General features: G+C 55.3%; 2 protein-coding genes across 7 annotated transcripts in view; one reads left to right on the top strand and one right to left on the bottom strand.

Moving 5' to 3' along the window:
- PCNT (pericentrin) overlaps nucleotides 1-21,089 on the bottom strand; it is a 95,711-nt gene extending 74,622 nt beyond the window's left edge. For 3 of the 5 annotated variants that reach the window (XM_048502477.1, XM_048502498.1, XM_048502509.1), the window contains exons 1-5: nucleotides 20,595-20,975; nucleotides 15,941-18,073; nucleotides 15,109-15,201; nucleotides 12,426-12,590; nucleotides 7,716-7,971 (exon numbers count right to left, since the gene is read on the bottom strand). In XM_048502477.1, coding sequence (XP_048358434.1) covers nucleotides 7,716-7,971; nucleotides 12,426-12,590; nucleotides 15,109-15,201; nucleotides 15,941-18,037 — 2,611 coding nt within the window. In that variant the 5' untranslated portion in view covers nucleotides 18,038-18,073; nucleotides 20,595-20,975. Of the gene's footprint in view, nucleotides 1-7,715; nucleotides 7,972-12,425; nucleotides 12,591-15,108; nucleotides 15,202-15,940; nucleotides 18,074-20,594; nucleotides 20,977-20,996 lie in introns of those variants that run through there. The other 2 variants (XM_048502490.1, XM_048502482.1) reach the window with 2 other exon arrangements.
- The window catches only part of LG01H21orf58 (linkage group 01 C21orf58 homolog), a 231,616-nt gene that overhangs the window by 185,720 nt on the left and 20,491 nt on the right, over nucleotides 1-25,405 (top strand). The window lies entirely within an intron of this gene.

Here is a 25,405-nt window from a genome sequence, read left to right as displayed (position 1 = left end):
CTACAACTGTGGCAATAAAGAGGGGGCAAGATCACCGAGAGTGATGGGATTGAAATGCCTGATGGCCAACTCGTCAAGTGCAACCAAGAGGCAGCTTATAAATACCTGGACATTTTGAAGCTGGATAACGACCCATTGGATACTCACCGTGAAGGGGTCTTCTCTTGGGTGGTGGAAGCCATCTTGTGGGTTTTCATTCTCCTTCTGTTAGGTAGGCAGGAAAAGGTATTTGGTCACTTCCTGTTGGTCTATTTGCCGCCAATTCTGCCCCAGTATCTGACCAGCCGAGTGATTCACAAACCACCGTGAACAGACCAACCACATGAAACCGATAACCGGTCCAACAACACAGAAGGGACCAAATACTAACAAAGAACAATGAACAATGAACAATAGGACAAAAACTCCTTAGCGCTGAGTTAGGAACACGTTGTGGAAAAAGAACTCTCAGGGGGGGCCAAGATGGCTTCCACCACCCAAGAGAAGACCCCTTCACGGTGAGTATCCAATGGGTCGTTCTCTTGGATGGTTTCAGCCATCTTGTGGGTACTCCCCCAGCAGTGCCCCAATAGGGCGGGTCGAGTTAGTCCCCCACAACGTGCTCCAGGACTCTCCTCCCAAATGATGCCTGAACTGCATCTAGGGAAGTTAACCTGTAATGCCTCACAAATTATGAGGGAGAGGCCCAAGTGGCCGCCTTACATATCTGCTCTAGTGGAACGTGCTTAACTAGGGCCGCATTGGTGGCCGCGCTCCTTGTAGAATGGGCCGTAATCCCAGTAGGGACAGGAATCTGTTTGGCCTTATGGGCTTCAATGATGCACGCCTTGATGTTGGAACTGATAGAGGCGGTTGACATCGGTTCCCCTACTCTAGGTGGGACTACATTCACAAACAGGGATTCTGATTTCCTCAGTTCCTCTGTGTGTATGATAAACGCTTTCAGAGACCGCCTGACGTCTAGACAGAGCCAGAGCCGTTCCCTAGGGTGCGAGGGTCTAGGGCAAAAGTTGGGTAGGACTATGTCCTGAGCTAAATGGAAGCCTGATGCCACCTTGGGCCGGAAGGACGGGTCGGGCTTCAGGACAACCCTGTCAGGGGAAAATAGGCACAGGTTGGGGTTCACCGAGATGGCTCTAATTTAAGACACCTGCCTGGCCGAGGTGATTGCTACCAAAAATAAAAGCTTCATGCGCAGCCAACGCAGGTGTATCGACTGGACTGGTTCAAATGGAGAATTGGTAAGTGCGTCCAAAACTACATGTAGTCGCCAGGAGGGAAAACGATGGGCTGTAGGTGGCTGTGACTGCTGGACGCCCTTTAGGAATTTTAGTATATCAGGATGTCTAGTAACTGGAAAACCTTCAACTGGGGTCAACACAGTGGCCATCGCTGCCAGCTGGCGACGAAGCGTGGAACTGCGCAGACCGGAGACGAACCCTTCCTGCAGGAAAGCCAGGATATTAGGAAGGGAGGAAGACTCCGGGTCCACGTTCTTCCTCCTGCACCATCTAGCGAAGGCCTTCCAGGACGCGTTGTAGATGGCAATGGTCGATCTACGACGGGCTGCAATAATGGTATCATCCACCGAGTCTGAGTAGCCTCTGTGACTCAAGCGCTCCTGCTCAAGAGCCAAGCAGTCAGCTTGAGCCATGCTGGATCTTGATGGAATAGGGGCCCTTGTGATAGTAGGTCCGGTACGGTCGGCAGACGAAACGGAGGGGCGACAGACAGCTGTTGTAGAACCGAGTACCAGGACCTCCTGGGCCAGTCTGGAGCTACTAAGATGACTCCCCTCCCCTCTACCTGAACTCTTCAAAGAAGGCGGTGCAGAAGAGGCAGGGGAGGAAAGGCATATAGGAGGCCCTCCGGCCAGGGGGCGATCAGAGCATCCGTTGTCCACGCCTGGGGGTGATAAAACCGAGTGCAGAACCGACTGAGCTGGGCATTGCAGGGTGATGCGAAGAGGTCGATCACTGGTTCCCCGAACCTGCTCGTTATGGATCTGAAGATCTCTGGTTTCAATTTCCATTCCAAGATTGAAAGTTTCAAGGCTAATTTCAAATCCAGTCGGCTTTCATGTTTAGTTGACCTTTACGTGCACTCCGCGTGCGAGGGGAGGGATGCCAGATTTTGCTCTCTGCCCAGATGTGGCATTTGGAGATGCCTCCTTGTGTAGCTGGGGGGATTTGGATCCCCCTTGATGGTTCAGGTAACTCTTGGTTGCTATATTGTCCGTGTGGATCACGACGTGCCTGCGTAGAATGAGGCGTCGGAAGGTCTTTAGGGCAAGGAAGACTGCCCGAACTTCCAGAATGTTGATGGGAAGGAGAGCCTGCGCCGCTGACCAGGAGCCCTGTGCCAGATGGTTGTCCAGCTTCGCCCCCCAGCCCAGGAGACTCGCATCTGAAAAGATGTGGATCCGATTCTGCGGTGCGAAGGCTTTCCCCCCTCCCAGGTGGGTTGGGTTGAGCCACCAATGGAGGGACAATCGGACTGGTAGGGGGAGAGACAGAGCTTGATTTCTCCTGGCGATGATTTGTCTGGCAAATGGTCGTAAGAAGGCTTGTAGTGGTCGGGCGTGTGCCCTGCCCCATTATGGTCGACAATAGGAGGCCTAGTAGGCTCGCAAGTCGCATCAACGGCGAGGTTCTCTCCGTCAGTACTTTGTGGCAGGCCTCCCGGATCTTGGTGATCTTTGCAGGGGGAACGAAAAGTGTGCACGACAAGGTGTCTATCAGAGCCCCTAGGTGCTCCATCCGTTGAGAGGGGAGTGTCGAGCTCTTGTCTAGGGATTTGGACTAGGAACCTCGGTTCCGTAAGGATCTGCCGTACCTGCTGGACGTCCTTCGACGCCTGGGGGTGGGACCTCGACCTGATAAACAGGTCGTCGAGGTATGGGTATATATGTATGCCCTTGCTGCGGATCAGGGCAATGGGGGCCACTAGCACTTTGGTGAAAACTCTGGGGGCTGTGGCCAGCCCGAAAGGGTAGCGCCACATATTGGAAGTGCTGGTCCTCCAGAGCAAACCTCAAAAATTGATGGTGGGCTGCATGGATGGGGATGTGAAGGTAGGCTTCCTTCAAATCCAGTGAGGTGAGGAAGTCTCCCTGCTGGATTGCAGCCACGGTGGATCTTAGGGATTCCATCCGGAACCGGAACTTCCAAAGGTGCCGGTTGAGATGCTGGAGGTTGAGGATGGCCCTGGTGTCCCCGTTCTTTTTGGGAACAGTGAAAAAATGTGAATAGACTCCCCTCCCCCTCTGTTCTGCCGGCACGGCTTCGATAGCTTTGATCCTCATCAGGTGTTCTATGGCTGCAGTTAGTCTGCATATTTTCTCTGGTTTGGAGCCTATGGGGGAGGGGATGAAGTGGTTCCTGGGCCAGGAAAGGAACTCTAAGGAGTAGCCTGAAGAAATTATCTCCTGAAACTCCAGCTGGGTCTGCGTAAACGGTAGGGTCCAATGGTGCTGAAAACTGAGGCGTCCTCACGTAATCGGGGGGTCCAGGGAGTCAGGCTTTGTTGGTGTTGTTGAAGTCAAGCCTAAAGGGTTTTGCCTGGTTTTCTCCTGGCCTTTCTGTGTTCTGACGCTTCATAAAAGCGAGCTGTGCCCCTTCCAGTTTTGCCTTCTGGTATCTTTCTGGGGCTGGAAGGATGAGCGAAAGGACCGAAAGGAGGGACGTGCCGTAAACCTGGGTTTGTCTACCCTGACTGAGCGGGGCATTGTCTTTTTGTGGTCCTTGGTCTCCACTAGGATTTTGTCCAGTTCGGAGCCAAATAAAATCCCCCCCTGGAAATCATAGCTGGAAACTATGGTTTTGGAGAGGTTGTCCGCCTGCCATGGTTTTAACCATATTACCCGGCGGGCGACAGACGCCGATGCCATTATGCGTGATGTAGTTAGGAAGGCATCCAGCGAAGCCTGCCCATAAAAGCGACACCGGCTTATCACAATTCTTTTCTACCCTTCCCTGACACCTCTTGTCCCCTCGGGAGGGATGATGGCTAGGCAAAACGCTGTAGCCAAACTCCATGGCTGCCCTGGAGACTGTGTGGCTGCTGGGCCAGAATTCCTGGCATGCCAAGGGCTGCTCCTCATGGACCTTCCGGCAGCAGGCTGCTGTCTGCTCTCCTGTCCATAGGGTCTTTGAGATTTCCCTCCCCATCTCTAGAGACTAACCCCCTCGAATGTAATGCTGAGACTGGACCGTCTACTAGGGGCGTCTTAATTAGGTTCTGGAGGTGTTCAGGGGCTCAGTATAGCTTCTTAAAGACCGAGGGAAAAGCTCTCTTGTCGGTCGGGTTAACCCATTCCCTTTTAAATTTCCTTTCAAATGACTCTGGGAGGGGGAAGTATTTTTCCCTATCGTCCTCATCCTGGAAGATGGCGCTGAGACCTTTGGGGCAGCCTCGAATAGGCTTGGTGGGTTGGGTGGAATTGGGGTCTTCAGCTTCAGCTGAATCATGCAGTTCCAACGCTGCGATGGTTTTTGTGAGGAGCGTGGTGAGTTGCTCGGGTTTGAACATGCGCTGGGCCTTCTCCACCACTTCAGGGGCCTGTGTCTCTGGATCAGAGAAATGATCCGAGTCAGACTGCAGTTCCCCTTCGCTAACGTCACTGAGGTCAGAGTCCAAAAGGACCGAGACGCAATTGTCTCTGCGTGCTCTGGGGGACCTAGAGCGGATCCTGCTTCCCCCCCCTGACTGGATCGGGATGGAGTTATTGCAACCTCCCTCCCAATGGAGTGGACCGTGATTAAAACCCGCTATGAGTTGATGAGGGGAAAATTGGCTCCATTCGTTTGGAACGACTCCCGCCCTGTTATCAACCGCCGCTAGCGCCACCTCTTGCCTGTTGGAAATATCGGCTGCTCCCAGACGCATGCTCGCGCTGTTTAAGCGGGAAGGGCCAGTTACGCCATTTCAGGAGCCGAAGCGCTGCCTGCTCGCCAGCCATTTCGGGCCTCATCCTGCCCGCTGCCGTGCGACATCAGTTTCGGCGACCCGCTGGGCGGGTCGGGTTGAATCGGCATTGCCTCTCCGTCCGCTGGGCTGCCTGAGTGAACGCCGACTGGCTTCGTGCCGTGGGTCCTCAGGTTGCCTCGGCGCAGCCGCGACTCTCGAGGTTCGCCAGCCCATCGTGGCTTGCTCTGAGGGGAGCAATAACAGGAGCTTTGACGGCTTCTCCCTGGTGTTCTCCACGGCCGATCTGGAGAAGGTTTCCCTCTCGGGGGAAAAAGGGGCCGTCGCCATGCCGTTGTGAGGAGATTAGTCTCCTGTGGAATCTAGACGGCCGAAGCCCCGTACCCCGCTGAAGTGGGGGGGGGGGGAATAAAGGCTGCGGTTTGTGGAAGACACAGTAGGAAAACACCACACACCAGGGACACAAAAAACTCACGAAGACACACAGTAAGAAGAAATGGTAAGGAGCTTGTCAAAGATGCTGCACTACCTACGAGGCAGGAAAAGATACTGGGGCAGAATTGGCGGCAAACAGACCAACAGGAAGTGACCAAATACCTTTTCCTGCCTACCTAACGGAAGGAGAATGAAAACCCACAAGATGGCTGAAACCATCCAAGAGAACATCAAGCACGGGCAAGTGAAGACTGTTGTCAGCAGAGAGTACACCCAGAGGATCAGGAAAATTTTGCAATCTAAATTAAACGGTGGGAATACCATCAAAGCCATCAACACCTGGGCCATACCCATCATCAGGTACACTGCTGGAATCATCAACTGGACACAGGCTGAGTTGGATGCATTGGATAGAGAAACTCGGTAGCTTATGACAATGGACCTGTCAGGAGGCCTGTTATTATGGGGATTTTGCTATTGCTGCTTTCTGTATGCTGTGGGTGGAGGAATGGGTTAATTGCATTTCTAACTGACTTTCAACTGTCTTCTGAGTGATGTTATACTGTACCAGGTGCTGCTCAAGGTCAGTGCCTGGCTGTCTTTACCGTTATCTCTTTCACAGTTCCTTTTGGGCACGCTTTCCCAGGATTGGGGGAGTCTGTTTTAATCTACTGGGTTTTGCAGTAACGGGCAAACCCTTTCAAGTTCTTGGCAATACGACCCAGAGAAGATCCTCAATACTCAATAAACTACTGTTCTTTTACATGAGTTTGTTTCAGTTTTTGGGATTCTGACAGCACCATGCTTTACACCCACGCAGTGATACTGATAGATTATACCTTCCCCAGAGATCTGGTGGCAGAGGCTTACTGCAAGTAGAGCAAACAATGGAAGAGGAGAAGCATGCACTGGCCGATTATGTGAAGGAAAGTCAAGAACAGGCATTGATTGAAGTGAAGAACAGACATTTGCTGAAGACCCAAAAAACCAAACAGGAATACAGAAAAAATGTGATTAAAATGAGGACTGAAACCTGGCACAACAAAGCACTGCACGGCCAATTTCTGGAGAAAATCAAGGACAAGATGGACAATGAAAAGACCTGGCTGTGGTTAACAACTGGTGCTCTGAAAAAGGAAACTGAATCCCTGATTTTAGCTGCTCAAGAGAACAAATTCGATCAAGGCCAAAATAGAAAAATCCTCCAGTGATGCAAAATGCAGATTGTGCAAAGAAGCTGATGAAACTGTAGATCATGTCCTCAGCTGCTGCAAAAAGATTGCCCAGATTGAGTACAAAACAGGGACACAACTCAGTGGCCAAGATGATCCACTGGAATTTATGCAAGAATTACAACATAAGAACAGCTAAGAACTGGTGGGAACATTGTCCAGAGAAAGTAATGGAAAATGAGAAGGTCAAGATCCTGTGGGACTTTCGAATCCAAATGGACAAAGTGTTGAAACACAATACACTAGACATCACCGTAATCGAGGACAAGGTGAGCATCATTGACATAGCAGCCCCTGGTGACAGCAGGGTCATTGAAAAAGAACACGAGAAGGTCACTAGATATCACGATTTGAAAATCGAGCTTCAGCGTGTATGGCACAAACCAGCTGAAGTCGTCCCAGGTGTAATTGGCACGCTGGGCACCATCCCCAAAACACTAGGGCAGCACTTGAAACATCTTCAAATTGACAAAATTAACATCTGTCAGATTCAGAAGGCAGCCCTGCTGGGATCCGCATGAATACTACGCCGATACATTACAACTTTCTAGGCCTCTGGGTGAGGCTCGAATTGTAATGAAGGCCAAAAACCAGCTAAAGATCTGGCAGCTGTGAAATCTACAACAACAACAACAACAACAACAACAACAACAACAATAATAAAGTAGGAGAGCCTGAAAATCAACATAACCTGGCTACCAGAACTAAAAAAATCCATCAAAAAGAAAAATATATTGGGAATTTCAACAAAAAGAGAGCCTAAAAATCAACATTAACTGGCTGCCAGTACTAAAAAAACCCACCAAAAACCAAAACCACAGACGTTTAAAGACAACTGCAAGTGGCAACTGAGATGGAAAGCGCAATAAGCACCAATGAACTCCAACCAGGCACATCCAAATGCGCCTCGCCCCCTCCCCACACCTCGATGAGGTGGAGAAATCATATACCCCACACACTATGCCATGGAGAGAAACACATCTCACCATGACATGCCTCTGAAGATGCCAGCCACAGGTGTGGGCAAAATGTTAGGAGTGAGAACTACCGGACCCACAGCAGCCAAACAAGCCAACAATTGGTCTAACTGCAACATGAGGTGACAATCTATTTGCTACAGACCTAGGTCACTTTGATGCTTTGAAATGATTTCTTCCTTTTCCTTCAGATGTTGTTCTTCAATGTGCTCCAGATCAAACTGGCATCGGTTTTGCAGAACTGCTACTTCTTGGGCGTGCCTGTCGTTGAGCATCTCGCGCAGCTCCACAAGAGCAGTTTCCTTTTCCTTCCTCAGATTGCTCTGGATGAGCTCCAACTGAGAGGCGTGTGAATTATTTGAACTTAATTTTAAAGCTTCCACTTTAAGATTATGAAGAGTCTACCATGAAGAAAGACAATGAATTTTTTTGTAATTGATGTAGACTTCTTAAACCACAACAATCCTAAATGCTTCCTTAAATATTTTTATTTCATAAAGCGCAAGTATTTAAACAACAAATAGGCGGATTCCGCATGGGCCAAAAACAGTGGTGTGAAAATGGTGTAAAATGGTTTAAAACAGTGTAAAAGGGTTTACACTGTTTTCACACGGCTGTTTTGGGCCCATGCGAAATCCGCCTTTAGCCACATGTTCTGAACTCCCAGTCAGATTCTGAGGCTGCACACCAGAGATGGCACTGCTGCCAAGTCATCTACGGGGTCAAGGTCCTCTAGAAACAGTGAGTCCCTGCCATTCGTTCTTTTTGGAACTTCTGGGGAAGCCCCCCATCTCTCATCTTCAAAAATCCTGCTCTGCTATGCAGGGGACCACTGCAGGGGTTCCCGGATGGTCAACCTGCAATGCTGTCCTGGCTCCCTTGTTCAGGCCACCCCACCAGGGAACAATCAAGGCTGACTGCCATGAAAACCAGGACAAGCAGCTTGTTTCTCAAGTGAGGGATACGTGTCAATCAACTTCTCCATTTCCAATCCCTGCAACAGGTGGTAGCAACCCCATAAAATTCTAGAGTCCCAGTTAAAAGAAAGCCAGTCAAGCAGATATGTACTTGCCCGTAAGTATTCTGACAGTTACTTTTACAGAATTTCCTATACAGCCAACGCATACCTAGTTGTCGAAGGCTTTCACGGCTGGATTCAACTGCTTCTGGTGGGTTTTCTGGGCTGAGTGGCCGTGGTCTGGTGGATTTTGTTCCTAACGTTTCGCCTGCATCTGTGGCTGGCATCTTCAGAGGTGTATCACAGAGAAAAGTCTGTTTCACACTGTGTCTAAGTGAGAAGGGAAAGTTCAGTGTGGTATATTGTCCATGTTCCAGGGTGGGGAACCAATCAGTAAGTGTTTGGGTGGAACTTGCTATACAAAGATGTGGTTGAGTGCATTGTATTGCAGGCGGGGTTATCAGTCCATTTTTAAGTACTGTTCCACCCAAATACTTAATGAAACAGACTTTTCTCTGTGGTACACCTCTGAAGATGCCAGCCACAGATGCAGGCAAAACGTTAGAAACAAAATCTACCAGACCACGGCGACACAGCCCAGAAAACCCACCAGAACCAGCATACCATATTATTAGGAGAAATTTGTTAACTGCATTTCTTGTTAGAAGCAGCATATTTTGAGGCCATAGATGGGAGCAAATCACATCATGTGCCGTGAGGAAACATCCGTAGCAAAGACAGCCCTGTACCTTGAACCTGGTGGATGCCACCCATGTGGCAGACCCAAAAAACGGTGGAGGGACACAATCAAATGGAGACCTACGGGCAAAGAATCTTACCCCAGAAGACACTCAAAATCGTGATTATTGAAAGAGTTACAAAACTCACCCTGTACGTATAGGAAACCAGTTCGGAAAGAAGAAGATGGTAGCAAACCAAAACTTCTGGGTTTGACAGTTCACGATGCTTTATTCTGCTACTGTCAGTGTGAGTGTTGCCTTCATAAATTCTCACTACAGATCCTCTTTCCAGCTCTAGAAAAACTGTCTTATTGGACTATTTGAAAAGTGCACATAAAGGACCACCCATTCTCATCAAGCCTAACAACTAAGATGTATAATTTCCCACTGTCAAAAAGTAAGATTCCTAATCAGCAGGGAGGGCTTCGTGTTCTGTTCTCTGGAACACAGAGAAAGAACAAATAACGAACCACCAGCACCAAATTGGACAATCTTCTGGCACTGGGCCAAAATTTTATTTTTACTCACATTTTTTCATTGATCTATAGCAGTGGTTTTATTAGACCACTTTAAGTACAGATACTTATGCTGCCTTTATACGGTATTATTAATGCTGCTTTTTATTTCACAGCTAGTTTAAGCACTGTTACAGTGCAACCCTAAGGTTTGTCTGTACACTACTCAGGGTAGCAAAAATACCATACACTGATGCAACCTGGAAGTATGTTGCTGTAGAGGCTACAAACAGGGGCCTGCCAGGAGAAGGTCAGCTGGCATTCTAAGCTTCCTCAGCCTGTGTTGCCGCCCTAGCATTAAATGTGTCAGCAAAAATCCTGCCAATGTAAAGATTTTAAAGTTGGATAAATGATTTTAGGTTTGTGCGGCTTTAAATTGAGTGTTGCATAGGAGAGAGAAAGAGGGTGTGGTCATAATTATTTCTCACAATACTAGAACCAGGGGGCATACATTGAAAACGCTAGGACTAATAAAAGGAAACACTTCTTCACGCAACGCGTGATTGGTGTTTGGAATATGCTGCCACAGGAGGTGCTGATGGCCACTAACCTGGATAGCTTTTAAAAGGGCTTGGACAGATTTATGGAGGAGAAGTCGATCTATGGCTACCAATCTTGATCCTCCTTGATCTCAGATTGCAAATGCCTTAGCAGACCAGGTGCTCGGGAGCAGCAGCAGCAGCAGAAGGCCCTTGCTTTCACATCCGGCATGTGAGCTCCCAAAGGCACCTGGTGGGCCACTGCGAGTAGTAGAGTGCTGGACTAGATGGACTCTGGTCTGATCCAGCAGGCTCCTTCTGTTCCTATGTTCTTATAAAAAGGCAGGAGAACTGTGATTGGTTTTTGTGAGGAGTGACTGGGAGAGGGAGAGAGAGAGAGAGAGAGAGAGAGAGAGAGAGAGAGAGAGAGAGAGAGATTATAAAAGGGAGGTGGAGTCAGAGTGTGTCAGTTAAGAGAGTTGAGCTAGTTTGAGAGTTTGGAGAGTGAGGGCTCTGTGTGAGATTGATGGCCTGTGGTGAAACAGATTATTGTTCTGGTTTTATCTGTACACAGCCCAGAGCTCTCCGGGGGTGGGTGGTATACCAAATTTGACAGAGGCCCTTTCCACACGAGCCATTTACAGCGGCCCAGGGACAGCAAAAACGCTGTCCCTGGGCAGCTGTTTGCACAGGCAGAGCTGCTGCAACACAGCAGCGCCGTCCTGTACGGCCCCGAGCAGCGTGAAGGTGCCGCTTTCCACCTCCCTTCCCGAGGGAGGTTTTTGGAAAGCGCCTCCCATCGGCTAAAAGGTGGCAGAGCGCTGCTTTCCCATCCCCTATTCACCTCAGGCTCCTCTGCTAGCATCGGTCTGGAGGGCTGTTGAGACCTCGGCCTACTCTGCCCTCCTGATCCTTGGAGGCTCGGGAGGCAGAGCATGGTCGAAACCCTGCAGCCCTCCAGACTTACACTGGAGTGATTGAGGTGAGTGGGGATGTGAGAAAGAGGCGGCTCCATGTGGAGCCGCCTCTTCTGTGCTGGCCTCTGCGGGAGTCGCTCGCATGCTCCCATGCGAACGGCCCCCTCCCCACTGTGTGGAAAGGGCCAGACAGACAGACAGGGAGAACTCTGTGAGAGAGAAGGAGAGAATGTCAGATTGAGAGCTCTGAATGGACACAGTTCTGTGCTGAAACAGAGAAGGGAGAACTCTGTGAGAGACTGAGAGGCTGTGCTGAACACAAAGAGAATTCTGGGTGGAAAAGAGATCTGCCATATCTGTGTGAGGGGAATTTTGGATATGTGGTTTTTACAGAAGGAGAGAGTTAGAGTATCGAAATTCTCTCTGAGGGAGATTCTGTCAGAAAGGCTGGTTGAGCTGTACACAGGGTGTGGAATGCAAAGTGAATGACTTTATGCTGCTGAATGGAAGTTATGGCATAGCAAGAAGTTGCAGCCCAAATTATAATATATTTTAACCTTTGAAAATAACTTTATTGGAACCTTGCAGTTACCTACCTGTTATAACTAAAATCTTATTTTTGTTCAATGAAATACTGGAACTCCCACCTGATTTTTCCTTAGTACCGCAAAAGCCATCTGTTTGCCTTACCTCTCGTACACACTACCAAAGAAAGGAATAGAATAAAAGGAGAAATAAAAGGGTTTTGGGAATTTAATTCCTGGTGGCAGCCTACAAAATTAAACATATAAAGAGAGAAAAGAAGAGAGAGTGGAACGCCAGATTTGGTGGCAGCTCATTTTGGTTCAATAAAAAAAATGGACTGTCAGAAAAACATCAGATTATGGAAATAAAAACGTCACATTCTAAGGTTCCTCAACCTGTGTGCAGCCGTAGCATTAGACGTGCCAGCAAAGATCCTGCCAATGGTGGTGAGGGGAAAGCAACTCCTCTCCCCCCAGCCCACCACTTCCTGCCATGCCTACACAGGCACAGGGCAGCATGACTGAGTCTGCAGCCAATCACATGTTCCCTAAACCTGCTGTCCTTAAATAACAGGGTCTGCAAGCATGGGCTGTATTTCTCTGTCTTCATGTAATTCACACGCCACACATAAACTCAGTGTGTTCCCCGCCTTACTTCTACGATGAATCTTTAAATGTATTTCTTAGTGGGAGTACAACACTGTTAGTGTTTAACACGATACCTCTGCTTCTTGCATGTCTTCTTCATGCGCAGCCTCCATTTGCTGATGCAATTCATCCAACAACCGCTGTTGCTCTTCCATTAATTTTGTGTGCAACACTTTCATTTCCTCCTCGTGCCGAAGGACTAGCTCAGCTACTTCACGGTCATGTTCTCGTTCATGAAGCTACAAGGTTAATTAAAAGAGAATGATAATGGCTGAAAAACACAAAACGAATATTGCAAGCAAGCAAATATACAACATATATTTTCAAAAGTTTGCGTCTGGATACAAGCAAATTCATTTATCTGGAGAAGCTCTCAATTTATTGTTTCTGGAAATTATACAGCTACAAAAGAAAAAGGTAAGGACTTAATATATGCAACATTTACTTTCTCACCCTATCTAAACCAACTGTTCTACATTTAAAAATGTCTTTTACCTGAACTGTTTATAGTGTTTGCAGATTGGTGGGCTGCCTTGTTTACGCTCTGGTGGACCACAGTGGACTAATTTCGCACCCAATTAGCTTCCTCTCGGTAGTGGGCAAACTTTACGCAAAACATCTTCTAAAAAAACTTACTGAGTAGAGTTCATCTAATGACATTATTGGAAAAGTGCATATAGGATTTCAACAAGGGAAAAGAACTCTTGACCATTGCCTTGTTCTAAGTAGGTTAATTTCTAAATATAGGGCAAAAAAGCCTTTATTAATTTATGGAGAGCCTTCGATTCTGTTAACAGGAACCTCTTGTGGGAGAAGTTGGCCAAAATGGGGATCAATGACAGACTACTGTTCTTAATTAAACCCCTCCATACAACCACCTCTGGCCAAGTTTAGATGTGATTCAGAGGGACTATTAACCACTAGAGTCTGTAAAGGTGTTAAGCAGGGGATCCCAGGCCAACACAGCAGCTAATATTCTTGATATGGCCGTTTTGCGGTTCTTCTATGGCAAAGGCAAGAGATATGTTTAAGTTATTCAATGTTAAGATCTGCCAGCAACTCCTATATGGAATCCCCATATGAATCGAGACCTGGAACAGAGGCGTTGAAGGAGTACAATTGTGCTTTCTTTATCAAATCCCTGGTCTCCCTCACTCAGTTCCTTATGTGGCGCTTTGCCTGGAATCGGGCCAGCATCTGTTAGTAATGAAGGCTTGGTCTCTTGCATTCAAACTTTGGGTCAGGACTTATTTTAATCTAGAGGCCAAGAGCTTTTCCTACCTGGCACTAGCTGGTATTCATTCCACCAAATGGATTTGCATTTTTTAAAAAGTTACATTCTTTGAGGATGTCTCTTGATGGCCATGTTATCAGAACAAGCAACTTATCTTGCCATCAAAAAAAGACTTTACCAAGAAGAATTCCTCTTCATGTTGAAGGAGGCTGGTAAGTTTTGTTCCCCGTTGTTTGGGAATTTCCTTTACCAACTTGACTGTTGCCAGCTACCTCCACATTTTAATCGAGGTTAGATGGCGCAGAGCTGACCCTGGCCAGATGCAACGTGTTGCCTTCTGCTCTTAGACAGGGGAGAGGCTTGGGAATTCCCCATCATGAAAGAACGTGCTCCTGTGGAATTGGGGGTGAAGAGACTGTTCCTCATGTTCTATTGTACTGCCCCTTTACAACGGGCCTGGGAGTAAATATTTAGAGCCTTTACTGATGGGTCTTGAAGAGCATGCCAACACTATGTCTGTTGAATTGTGCTTGTAAGGAGATTCTGGAGCCTGTAGCAAATTTTTTTAATGTTTTGTTACTGACAAATGTGTATAAATATTGTGATGTTATGCCAATAAAGGTTAACTGAATTGACATTTAAAATGAATCATATGTATTTAGTTTTATTATTTGGCACAGTTATGAAAACTTCGAGTATAGCTGTCTCCAGAAGCTCGAGGACCCCCTGAGGTTTTCAGAAAATCTGAGAACTTATCAAAACTGGGGGGAGTTTAAATCCCCTCAAAATGGAGGAAGGATGTGGTCTCCACCAGTGCTGCGCAGAGGAGGAGGAGCCCACGAAGCCTGGAGGCAACTGCAGGTGCCCCCCACAGCCAGTGGGAGGAAAAGTGGGCACTGCCTCTCCCACACTGGTGGTGCTGGAGGCCAGTGGGGAAGGAGGAACAGGAGCCATCTCCAGCTGCTCAACCACCACAGCTGCTCCCCAGGCAGTGGTACTGGAGGCAGGCAGGTGGGGAAAGAACTGGAGTCCCCGCCCGCTCCCCCCCCCCCACAATTGCTGAGGCTGCAGCAGCGAGTCAGGCAAAGGAGGAGAGGGAGGAGCAACCACACGAGATACGGCATGGAGGGGGCTGGCAGGCAAACAAGTAGTTGGGGAGAAAGGATGGGACTCAGCCCCACTCGTTCAATCAATCATTGCAAAATATATCAGGCATCTGAGCTTATCTGGGTTTTGTCAGCAGGACAGGTTTAGAACTAGAAAACATTAATACTTTATCAATATAAATATTTTATAGTAAACAACAAAAGAAATAAGAAGCTTCACTATGCAGACTTTGCTTCCTCATCATAGTCAAATTTATCCAGAAATAATACAGACATCAGCAATTCCTGCACGCTACAGGACAGAGCGGAATTAGTGTAAACATCTCCAGCCTATGGACTACAGTTGTTCTACTGAGCCCACTGGACTCAGCTCCCCTCAAATTAACTGTGCTCACTAAAATAAATTTACTTCAATACCTTTTTTATTATTCCAATCTGTTCTTTCCTATCTAATTCCAACTGCTTCTGCTTTTCCATGTTCTCTTTTATTTCTGCATTTAGATCTTCTATCTGAGAAGAGAAATAAAAAGCATTTTTTAATTATTCCATATACCAAAAAACCCACCAGGTTTTTATCTACTAAAACAGAGACTGTAGATGTCGTTTCACGCTGTTGTTTTAAAAAGGACTTCTGGGCCAGGAGAAACATGCCAGCTGCCGTCCCAAAGCAGACATGAGGTGAAGAGTGTTAAGAACAATGTGCGCAAAACAGGTGTTCTGCATGATGTCGCCACCCTTCTGAGCAGAAAGGAACGCCAAAAGTGCAGATTAAAACATAGACAGGTATGGAAATGAACCAGATTGACAAGAGGCAACTTTATATGATAATCCAAACAGTACAATGAACTAATTTTTACTAAGACTCAATTCATTTACAGTCTTACCAGTAATATGAAAATCTGACTCTAGGATAAGCTTCTCTGCTTTCCACCCAGAGGCATACCTATAAGGGGGTGGCTGCGGCAGGGCGTGTGTGTGTGTATGCATCATGCATCAGGTGTGCGCGGGTGGGGATGGAAAATCACACCCTCTCCCCCGCCGCTCCCCATCAACTCCTACAGGAGTTGGGGCTTGCAAGGTCTCCTGGGAAGTGTAGTTCCCACCAGGCTGCTTTTAAACTAAGAAAAGGGTGGGGAGGGATGGGGGTGTGGGGGGAGGGGTCAAGCGCCAGTTTGGGCTGGGCGCCATTCCCCCCCCCCCCATTATAGACAAAAGATGAAATGGCTCCTGGGTTGGGAGAAATACCTACCATCTTCTGGTGGTGAGACTTCAAATCCGAAAGCTCGCACTGATAAAGAGACTGGGTCCTGTTAAGCTCTTCCTTGTGAAGCCTCCTGGACTCAGCCTGCAACTCCTGCACACTCGCCAGGGTCTCCTCTAGACGCGCTTCAAGTTCCAAACGAACATTCCTTAAAGAAGCCACCTCTTCTCTCAACTCCTTTTCCCTTTGAACATATTCCCTATCTTTCAATGTTATTTCAGTGCCAAGCTTCTGTAATTCCAAACGACTGGCTTTCAGTTTCTCGTCAAATGCTAGCCTTTCAGAGACGTTTGATTCTTGAATGCTTTTCATTTTCATGTTAAGCTCATCAACAGTTTGTTCAAGGACCACTACTTTGTTACCGCTTTCCTCCAAAGCCTCTTTTGCTTCCTTCAGATGCTGTTCTACTGTAAAAAGCTTTTCTTCTAAGGCTGATTTTTCCTTAAGTAAGGATGACAAACTTTGTTCTTTGAAACTCATTTCAGACTTGAGATCCTCCTGTTCTTTCAGAAAGAATTTTTCTAAAATAGCTTTTTGACCAAGAAGTTCAAAAAGGGTCTTATTCCGAGCCATTTGAGTATCAATCTGGCCTTGCATTTGATCCCTTTGCCTCTGCAAAACTGTCAGCTGTCGTCCAAACAGAGATTGTACTTCACTGGTCACAGAATCAGAGGCCGTCTTTTGCTCCTGAACGTCTTTTACTAACTGTTCCTGCAGTCTCAACTGGGCCATTAAATTTTCTTTTTCCTGCTGGAGGTTCTTCACCGTTTCTTCCCATGAACGAGATGTTAAATCTTGCATCGCACACTTGAATTCTTGAACCCAAATGACTAAACCACTATTACCTCCTTGCTTTCTTTTCTTTTCCGGTTCCAGTTCCTTCTCCATCTTTTGGCTGAGAGATTCGTTGTAACCGACGTGTCCCTCCTGTTCTTGTAAGCACACGCTTGTAATCGCAGCAGTTCCTTCTTCTCCAGCTTTCTGAAAAGCCTTGTCAAAAATAAATCCCTTTTCATTGCTCCGCTTTATCGGTACAGAATCTCCAGTCCCCAAGTCAATCAGATGGTCACTGACATCATTTTGATTTTCTGTTTCTTTCTTTGGTGAACAAAACCCAGGACAAAGTAAAGTCATAGCTTTTTCACTGAATTCCGTTCCATTTAAAGTCTCTTCAAGCAAACTGCTCAGATCTGAATGCCCAGGACTGCTAAATAGGCTCGACTGCTCTTGCCTTTCTGTGTTTCCAGTAACAGCCTCTAGCTCGAGTTCCACTGTGTGATCCCTTAAGTAATAATCAGACTCAACACTTTCTGTGTCCTTTAGGGCTTGGATTTTATTTAGGTTCTGCCTTGCATCTTCCAACACATTTTTCAAAGTGTCTACCGTGAGATCATGCAAACAATCTTCTTCCCCATTAGCCAAATCCAATAATTCATTTTCATATTGATGCAGTGCACTCTGCATCTCTTCGAGTTTTGTCTTCTGCCTCCCCAATACCTCTCGTAACTGGGCTGTTTCTTGCTGTAACTCTTTTAACTTCTTGTTGTAGAAACATATATCTTGATCATACTTATAATGTAAACCTTTGTTTTTCTCTGTTTCAAGAAGAAGTTTGTCATTTAATTCCTGATTTAAAGAGATGAGTTTTTCAATCTCTTGATTTAAACTCTCCTTTTCATGCTTTGACTCTCTTGCCCTTTCTTCAGTATTGATAAGCTGCACCATAAGTTCTTCTACCAGAGTTTGACACTTCCAATCAATTTCAGAGTGTTTCCTCATGAAGTCTTCAATGCAGTTTTCAAGTTCCTTGCAGAAGAAGCTATCAATTTCTAATGCCTGCAGTTTATTATTTAAATTAACAACGATATTGAAATTTTGAGCATTTCCCTCATAATCAACAGCATTTAATTCTTTTTTTATCTGCTCAATATCATTTTTATATTTTATATTCACTTCTTTTATACAAGTATCTTTTAATTTTAAAGTCTCTTGTCTATAGCATTCCTCCAGTTCCACTCTCAATTTCTGCAGTCTTCTGTTAACGTCATATTCATCATTTTCTTTAATACAACTCTGTTTCTCCATTGTCACAGAATTTCTTAACTCTACAGCCTCTTCTTTCTGAAGAGAAAGTCAGTTACAAAAGAAAAATTAGCTCCAATATCACTAAATATTTAAACATACTATAAAAATTACTTATCTTTGACAGCTATAAAACCTTCTGTGATATTTTTAGCTTTTCCCTCTCAACGGTACAACTGGATTATCTTTAACTAGTAATAAAGCTCATTGTCTGTAAAAATAAAATGGGCACTAGACAGCACCAGGGGAAGGGAGAGCTCCATGCCCTGCCTGTTCTACCCCAGCCCCTTCCCCTCTGTGACCTCCCCCCAGTCCCTCACTCACCTGGATCGCTGACCTTAGATGCTCTCTCCCCAATGGGGCGGCTTCCCAACCTGAACCAATCATACTCCAGGGCTCCCTGCCACTATGCCTGACCTCTTCACTCCTGCTTCCTTCCTCCCCCCGCCATCGGGTTCCTCTGTCCTGCCCTGAGGTCCCGGCAGCTCTGCTCCTGGGGGTGGAAAGGAAGGGCCCCACTGCTGCTTGTAGTTTCTGTGTGGGGTAGGTTGGAGGGGGATTGGGAGGGCTGGTGCTGGTCCAGGTCGGAGGGGGTTTGTTGCTACTGCCCCACCAGGCCTGGCTTGGAACGCCGGGATAGAACACATGGCGATTGGTTAACAGTGAGTCATTGCCACCCATTCCATCCTTACTGAATTATGTCTTAGGACAGGCTTCTGTTAAATGTGAGGTGATCCACACAGTGCAGGCCCTCAGCTCAATGATGTCGCCAACTGCGTGTTTTATTCATCTCCATTTGAGGAGTGGTGATTAAACTTGATTCCTGCCTCTGGTTACTTTAGTGGCCTACTTGGTGGTCATGCAACGTTTTCATAATTGTTCTTTTGAATAGATCTCACACCCAAATCTCAAATTGCTTTTTGGCTTCAGAAATTGATTCCTAGCCAGGTTTCAATAGTCAATATTAAATTAAACAAATTTCAAAATAATGAACTTATGAAAAACTGGGGAAAACTTAGGCAAAGTAGATGTTAGATTTTTGTTGCAATGTCGACTAACATTGTTATCACATACTGATTTTCATAGTATAACAATTTTATCAGAGCAGTAACAAAATTATGAGAAGCTGCGAAGAGTTTAGAATTAGGTTTTACAGTAACAAGGAATACAAAATATAATCATTAAAATACAAAACGCTGAAGACTGAAACATGACTGAAACTCCCAAATTTCTGGGATATCTCCTAGAGCCAAATAAAATGTGTCAAGTTCTGGTGTAACTGAACATTATTGCCTGCGTGGACAGGGTAGTCTGCCCAAGCTGATCTTTGCCAACTTGTCCCACTCTCTGCAAGTCCCTGCCCCCACCTATCCACCAGCAGCACCCCCTGAACCTGTCTAGAGGGGTCACCTTCACCAGCATGACTGTCCCTTGGGGTGACAAGGTTGCCACTGACCCCCTTTGGCCCTCCTGCATTGACACTCCCCCCCCCCGGTGCTTTGCCAGGGTCCATCTGCCCTCAGGTGGTTCCCCTCCTCCATCCTTTGGGGGTACTTTGAGGCCACCTGTTCTCCCCCTTCCTTTGACTGTTGCAACCCCTTTGCTGGCCCTGCCTTCTACATCTTACTCTTTCCCCTATTCTCACCTCCCCTGCTGGCTGTAGGCTGGCCAGTTGGCCCTACCCCCTCCAGCCTGCTGTACTAAAAACAGCCTTGCAGCATCATAAAAGCCAACAGATTTACAACACGTAGGTCTCACTTTATTCTGTGGGGCCTATACAACAGGACAGTAGTTCGAATGCAGCACAGGACTTCATGGACTACAGCCGGCTCCTCTGATGAAATGGGACATTTACACCATAATAAATCTCTTCGTTATTATAGGACCACAAGATGCTTTTCCTCATTTGGGTGTCCGTCTCATGGAAATCACATTTCCAACATGCCTGCTAAAAGACTGCTGAGTGTTGTAAACCATTGAAACCTGAACCACTAGGAAGCGGGGCTGAGACCTATTTCCTGACGTAATGTTGGAACCTACAGGCCCCAGATAAGGAGGGTTTCCCACTGTGCCCCCTAGTCCGTGGAATGTGGTCCTTAACGAGGCGCCTGGATCCCCCCCCCCCCCCCCGGAGATATTTATATTTATCTAATTAGATTTGATAGACCACCCACCCCCGAAGGGCTCTGGGCAGCGTACAATACATATTTAAAGCCAGACAAAACAGACTGTGATAGCCTAAAACCATAAAAACAAAGTAATCTACAAAGAGCGCTTTGGACTGGCTACGAATAACAGGCACTGTTTGAAGGAGGCAGCTATTCGGAGTTAGCTCTTTCCAGCCTGCAGGGGTGAAACGATCCTTGGAAGACGCCTCGTAGCAAGAGGAAAGGCTCATGTATTCCAGTAGCGCAGTCCGCTGGGTGAGCCTGGTCATCCACTCTCACCCTGGCCTACCTCACAGGGTTGTTAGGGGGATAAAGCAAATGTGAGGAAAACAGCGTAAGCCGCGCTGGGACCACGGGGGCGGGGGGGGGCGGGGGAGCAGCACAAATATTACCTGTAATAACAATGTCACTAATGGTTGTTCGTTATACAACACAGGTGGCGGGGTGGGCCAAGCGCGTGCGTGACGGGGGGAGGGGTCTTCCCGAGGTGGCTGCGAGGGGCTCCGGCTCCGGGCATCTAGCGGCCCTGCCTGCCCCCTGACGACCCTCGCCCGCCACTCACGCTGAGGTGAGGGGCCTGGCAGGGCATCCGGCCGCGCGCGGGGAGCACACCTGGGCGAGAGCACACCTGGCGGCGGCCGCCGCCTCCTTCGAGCAGCCCACCTGGCAAGGAGGCCACGGGAACCTCCTCAGGAAGCCCCTCCAACCGCCGCGCCGAGACCCGAAACTTTCAGCCAATGGCTCCCCCGGAGCTCCGATGCCCGCCTAAATTTGTTGTCCAATGAAATGCCTACTTCGTTGGAGCCGTTGTGCCCGCCTCTTGCGGATCGGCGGCTGCGGAAGCCAATAGACGCCGCGCATCCCTTAGTCCCGCCCAAAGCAGCGACTTGAGGGTGGGGGGGGGGGGGGGTGGGGGGGGGGGGGGGTGGGGGGGGGGGAGGGTGGGGGGGGGGGGGGGGAGGGGGGGGGGGGGGGGGGGGGGGGGGGGGGGGGGGGGGGGGGGGGGGGGGGGGAAGGGAGGGGTTGTTGTCGGGCGGGGGGGGGGTGGGGGCGGGGGGGGGTGGGGGGGGGGGGGGGTGGGGGGGGGGGGGGGTGGGGGGGGGGGGGGGTGGGGGGGGGGGGGGGTGGGGGGGGGGGGGGGTGGGGGGGGGGGGGGGTGGGGGGGGGGGGGGGTGGGGGGGGGGGGGGGTGGGGGGGGGGGGGGGTGGGGGGGGGGGGGGGTGGGGGGGGGGGGGGGTGGGGGGGGGGGGGGGTGGGGGGGGGGGGGGGTGGGGGGGGGGGGGGGTGGGGGGGGGGGGGGGTGGGGGGGGGGGGGGGTGGGGGGGGGGGGGGGTGGGGGGGGGGGGGGGTGGGGGGGGGGGGGGGTGGGGGGGGGGGGGGGTGGGGGGGGGGGGGGGTGGGGGGGGGGGGGGGTGGGGGGGGGGGGGGGTGGGGGGGGGGGGGGGTGGGGGGGGGGGGGGGTGGGGGGGGGGGGGGGTGGGGGGGGGGGGGGGTGGGGGGGGGGGGGGGTGGGGGGGGGGGGGGGTGGGGGGGGGGGGGGGTGGGGGGGGGGGGGGGTGGGGGGGGGGGGGGGTGGGGGGGGGGGGGGGTGGGGGGGGGGGGGGGTGGGGGGGGGGGGGGGTGGGGGGGGGGGGGGGTGGGGGGGGGGGGGGGTGGGGGGGGGGGGGGGTGGGGGGGGGGGGGGGTGGGGGGGGGGGGGGGTGGGGGGGGGGGGGGGTGGGGGGGGGGGGGGGTGGGGGGGGGGGGGGGTGGGGGGGGGGGGGGGTGGGGGGGGGGGGGGGTGGGGGGGGGGGGGGGTGGGGGGGGGGGGGGGTGGGGGGGGGGGGGGGTGGGGGGGGGGGGGGGTGGGGGGGGGGGGGGGTGGGGGGGGGGGGGGGTGGGGGGGGGGGGGGGTGGGGGGGGGGGGGGGTGGGGGGGGGGGGGGGTGGGGGGGGGGGGGGGTGGGGGGGGGGGGGGGTGGGGGGGGGGGGGGGTGGGGGGGGGGGGGGGTGGGGGGGGGGGGGGGTGGGGGGGGGGGGGGGTGGGGGGGGGGGGGGGTGGGGGGGGGGGGGGGTGGGGGGGGGGGGGGGTGGGGGGGGGGGGGGGTGGGGGGGGGGGGGGGTGGGGGGGGGGGGGGGTGGGGGGGGGGGGGGGTGGGGGGGGGGGGGGGTGGGGGGGGGGGGGGGTGGGGGGGGGGGGGGGTGGGGGGGGGGGGGGGTGGGGGGGGGGGGGGGTGGGGGGGGGGGGGGGTGGGGGGGGGGGGGGGTGGGGGGGGGGGGGGGTGGGGGGGGGGGGGGGTGGGGGGGGGGGGGGGTGGGGGGGGGGGGGGGTGGGGGGGGGGGGGGGTGGGGGGGGGGGGGGGTGGGGGGGGGGGGGGGTGGGGGGGGGGGGGGGTGGGGGGGGGGGGGGGTGGGGGGGGGGGGGGGTGGGGGGGGGGGGGGGTGGGGGGGGGGGGGGGTGGGGGGGGGGGGGGGTGGGGGGGGGGGGGGGTGGGGGGGGGGGGGGGTGGGGGGGGGGGGGGGTGGGGGGGGGGGGGGGTGGGGGGGGGGGGGGGTGGGGGGGGGGGGGGGTGGGGGGGGGGGGGGGTGGGGGGGGGGGGGGGTGGGGGGGGGGGGGGGTGGGGGGGGGGGGGGGTGGGGGGGGGGGGGGGTGGGGGGGGGGGGGGGTGGGGGGGGGGGGGGGTGGGGGGGGGGGGGGGTGGGGGGGGGGGGGGGTGGGGGGGGGGGGGGGTGGGGGGGGGGGGGGGTGGGGGGGGGGGGGGGTGGGGGGGGGGGGGGGTGGGGGGGGGGGGGGGTGGGGGGGGGGGGGGGTGGGGGGGGGGGGGGGTGGGGGGGGGGGGGGGTGGGGGGGGGGGGGGGTGGGGGGGGGGGGGGGTGGGGGGGGGGGGGGGTGGGGGGGGGGGGGGGTGGGGGGGGGGGGGGGTGGGGGGGGGGGGGGGTGGGGGGGGGGGGGGGTGGGGGGGGGGGGGGGTGGGGGGGGGGGGGGGTGGGGGGGGGGGGGGGTGGGGGGGGGGGGGGGTGGGGGGGGGGGGGGGTGGGGGGGGGGGGGGGTGGGGGGGGGGGGGGGTGGGGGGGGGGGGGGGTGGGGGGGGGGGGGGGTGGGGGGGGGGGGGGGTGGGGGGGGGGGGGGGTGGGGGGGGGGGGGGGTGGGGGGGGGGGGGGGTGGGGGGGGGGGGGGGTGGGGGGGGGGGGGGGTGGGGGGGGGGGGGGGTGGGGGGGGGGGGGGGTGGGGGGGGGGGGGGGTGGGGGGGGGGGGGGGTGGGGGGGGGGGGGGGTGGGGGGGGGGGGGGGTGGGGGGGGGGGGGGGTGGGGGGGGGGGGGGGTGGGGGGGGGGGGGGGTGGGGGGGGGGGGGGGTGGGGGGGGGGGGGGGTGGGGGGGGGGGGGGGTGGGGGGGGGGGGGGGTGGGGGGGGGGGGGGGTGGGGGGGGGGGGGGGTGGGGGGGGGGGGGGGTGGGGGGGGGGGGGGGTGGGGGGGGGGGGGGGTGGGGGGGGGGGGGGGTGGGGGGGGGGGGGGGTGGGGGGGGGGGGGGGTGGGGGGGGGGGGGGGTGGGGGGGGGGGGGGGTGGGGGGGGGGGGGGGTGGGGGGGGGGGGGGGTGGGGGGGGGGGGGGGTGGGGGGGGGGGGGGGTGGGGGGGGGGGGGGGTGGGGGGGGGGGGGGGTGGGGGGGGGGGGGGGTGGGGGGGGGGGGGGGTGGGGGGGGGGGGGGGTGGGGGGGGGGGGGGGTGGGGGGGGGGGGGGGTGGGGGGGGGGGGGGGTGGGGGGGGGGGGGGGTGGGGGGGGGGGGGGGTGGGGGGGGGGGGGGGTGGGGGGGGGGGGGGGTGGGGGGGGGGGGGGGTGGGGGGGGGGGGGGGTGGGGGGGGGGGGGGGTGGGGGGGGGGGGGGGTGGGGGGGGGGGGGGGTGGGGGGGGGGGGGGGTGGGGGGGGGGGGGGGTGGGGGGGGGGGGGGGTGGGGGGGGGGGGGGGTGGGGGGGGGGGGGGGTGGGGGGGGGGGGGGGTGGGGGGGGGGGGGGGTGGGGGGGGGGGGGGGTGGGGGGGGGGGGGGGTGGGGGGGGGGGGGGGTGGGGGGGGGGGGGGGTGGGGGGGGGGGGGGGTGGGGGGGGGGGGGGGTGGGGGGGGGGGGGGGTGGGGGGGGGGGGGGGTGGGGGGGGGGGGGGGTGGGGGGGGGGGGGGGTGGGGGGGGGGGGGGGTGGGGGGGGGGGGGGGTGGGGGGGGGGGGGGGTGGGGGGGGGGGGGGGTGGGGGGGGGGGGGGGTGGGGGGGGGGGGGGGTGGGGGGGGGGGGGGGTGGGGGGGGGGGGGGGTGGGGGGGGGGGGGGGTGGGGGGGGGGGGGGGTGGGGGGGGGGGGGGGTGGGGGGGGGGGGGGGTGGGGGGGGGGGGGGGTGGGGGGGGGGGGGGGTGGGGGGGGGGGGGGGTGGGGGGGGGGGGGGGTGGGGGGGGGGGGGGGTGGGGGGGGGGGGGGGTGGGGGGGGGGGGGGGTGGGGGGGGGGGGGGGTGGGGGGGGGGGGGGGTGGGGGGGGGGGGGGGTGGGGGGGGGGGGGGGTGGGGGGGGGGGGGGGTGGGGGGGGGGGGGGGTGGGGGGGGGGGGGGGTGGGGGGGGGGGGGGGTGGGGGGGGGGGGGGGTGGGGGGGGGGGGGGGTGGGGGGGGGGGGGGGTGGGGGGGGGGGGGGGTGGGGGGGGGGGGGGGTGGGGGGGGGGGGGGGTGGGGGGGGGGGGGGGTGGGGGGGGGGGGGGGTGGGGGGGGGGGGGGGTGGGGGGGGGGGGGGGTGGGGGGGGGGGGGGGTGGGGGGGGGGGGGGGTGGGGGGGGGGGGGGGTGGGGGGGGGGGGGGGTGGGGGGGGGGGGGGGTGGGGGGGGGGGGGGGTGGGGGGGGGGGGGGGTGGGGGGGGGGGGGGGTGGGGGGGGGGGGGGGTGGGGGGGGGGGGGGGTGGGGGGGGGGGGGGGTGGGGGGGGGGGGGGGTGGGGGGGGGGGGGGGTGGGGGGGGGGGGGGGTGGGGGGGGGGGGGGGTGGGGGGGGGGGGGGGTGGGGGGGGGGGGGGGTGGGGGGGGGGGGGGGTGGGGGGGGGGGGGGGTGGGGGGGGGGGGGGGTGGGGGGGGGGGGGGGTGGGGGGGGGGGGGGGTGGGGGGGGGGGGGGGTGGGGGGGGGGGGGGGTGGGGGGGGGGGGGGGTGGGGGGGGGGGGGGGTGGGGGGGGGGGGGGGTGGGGGGGGGGGGGGGTGGGGGGGGGGGGG

This window comes from Sphaerodactylus townsendi, linkage group LG01 (genome assembly GCF_021028975.2).
Source record: "Sphaerodactylus townsendi isolate TG3544 linkage group LG01, MPM_Stown_v2.3, whole genome shotgun sequence".
In the NCBI taxonomy this organism is placed as follows: domain Eukaryota; kingdom Metazoa; phylum Chordata; class Lepidosauria; order Squamata; family Sphaerodactylidae; genus Sphaerodactylus; species Sphaerodactylus townsendi.
Note: the sequence above shows the minus strand (reverse complement) of the source record. Positions and strands in the feature narration are given on the sequence as shown.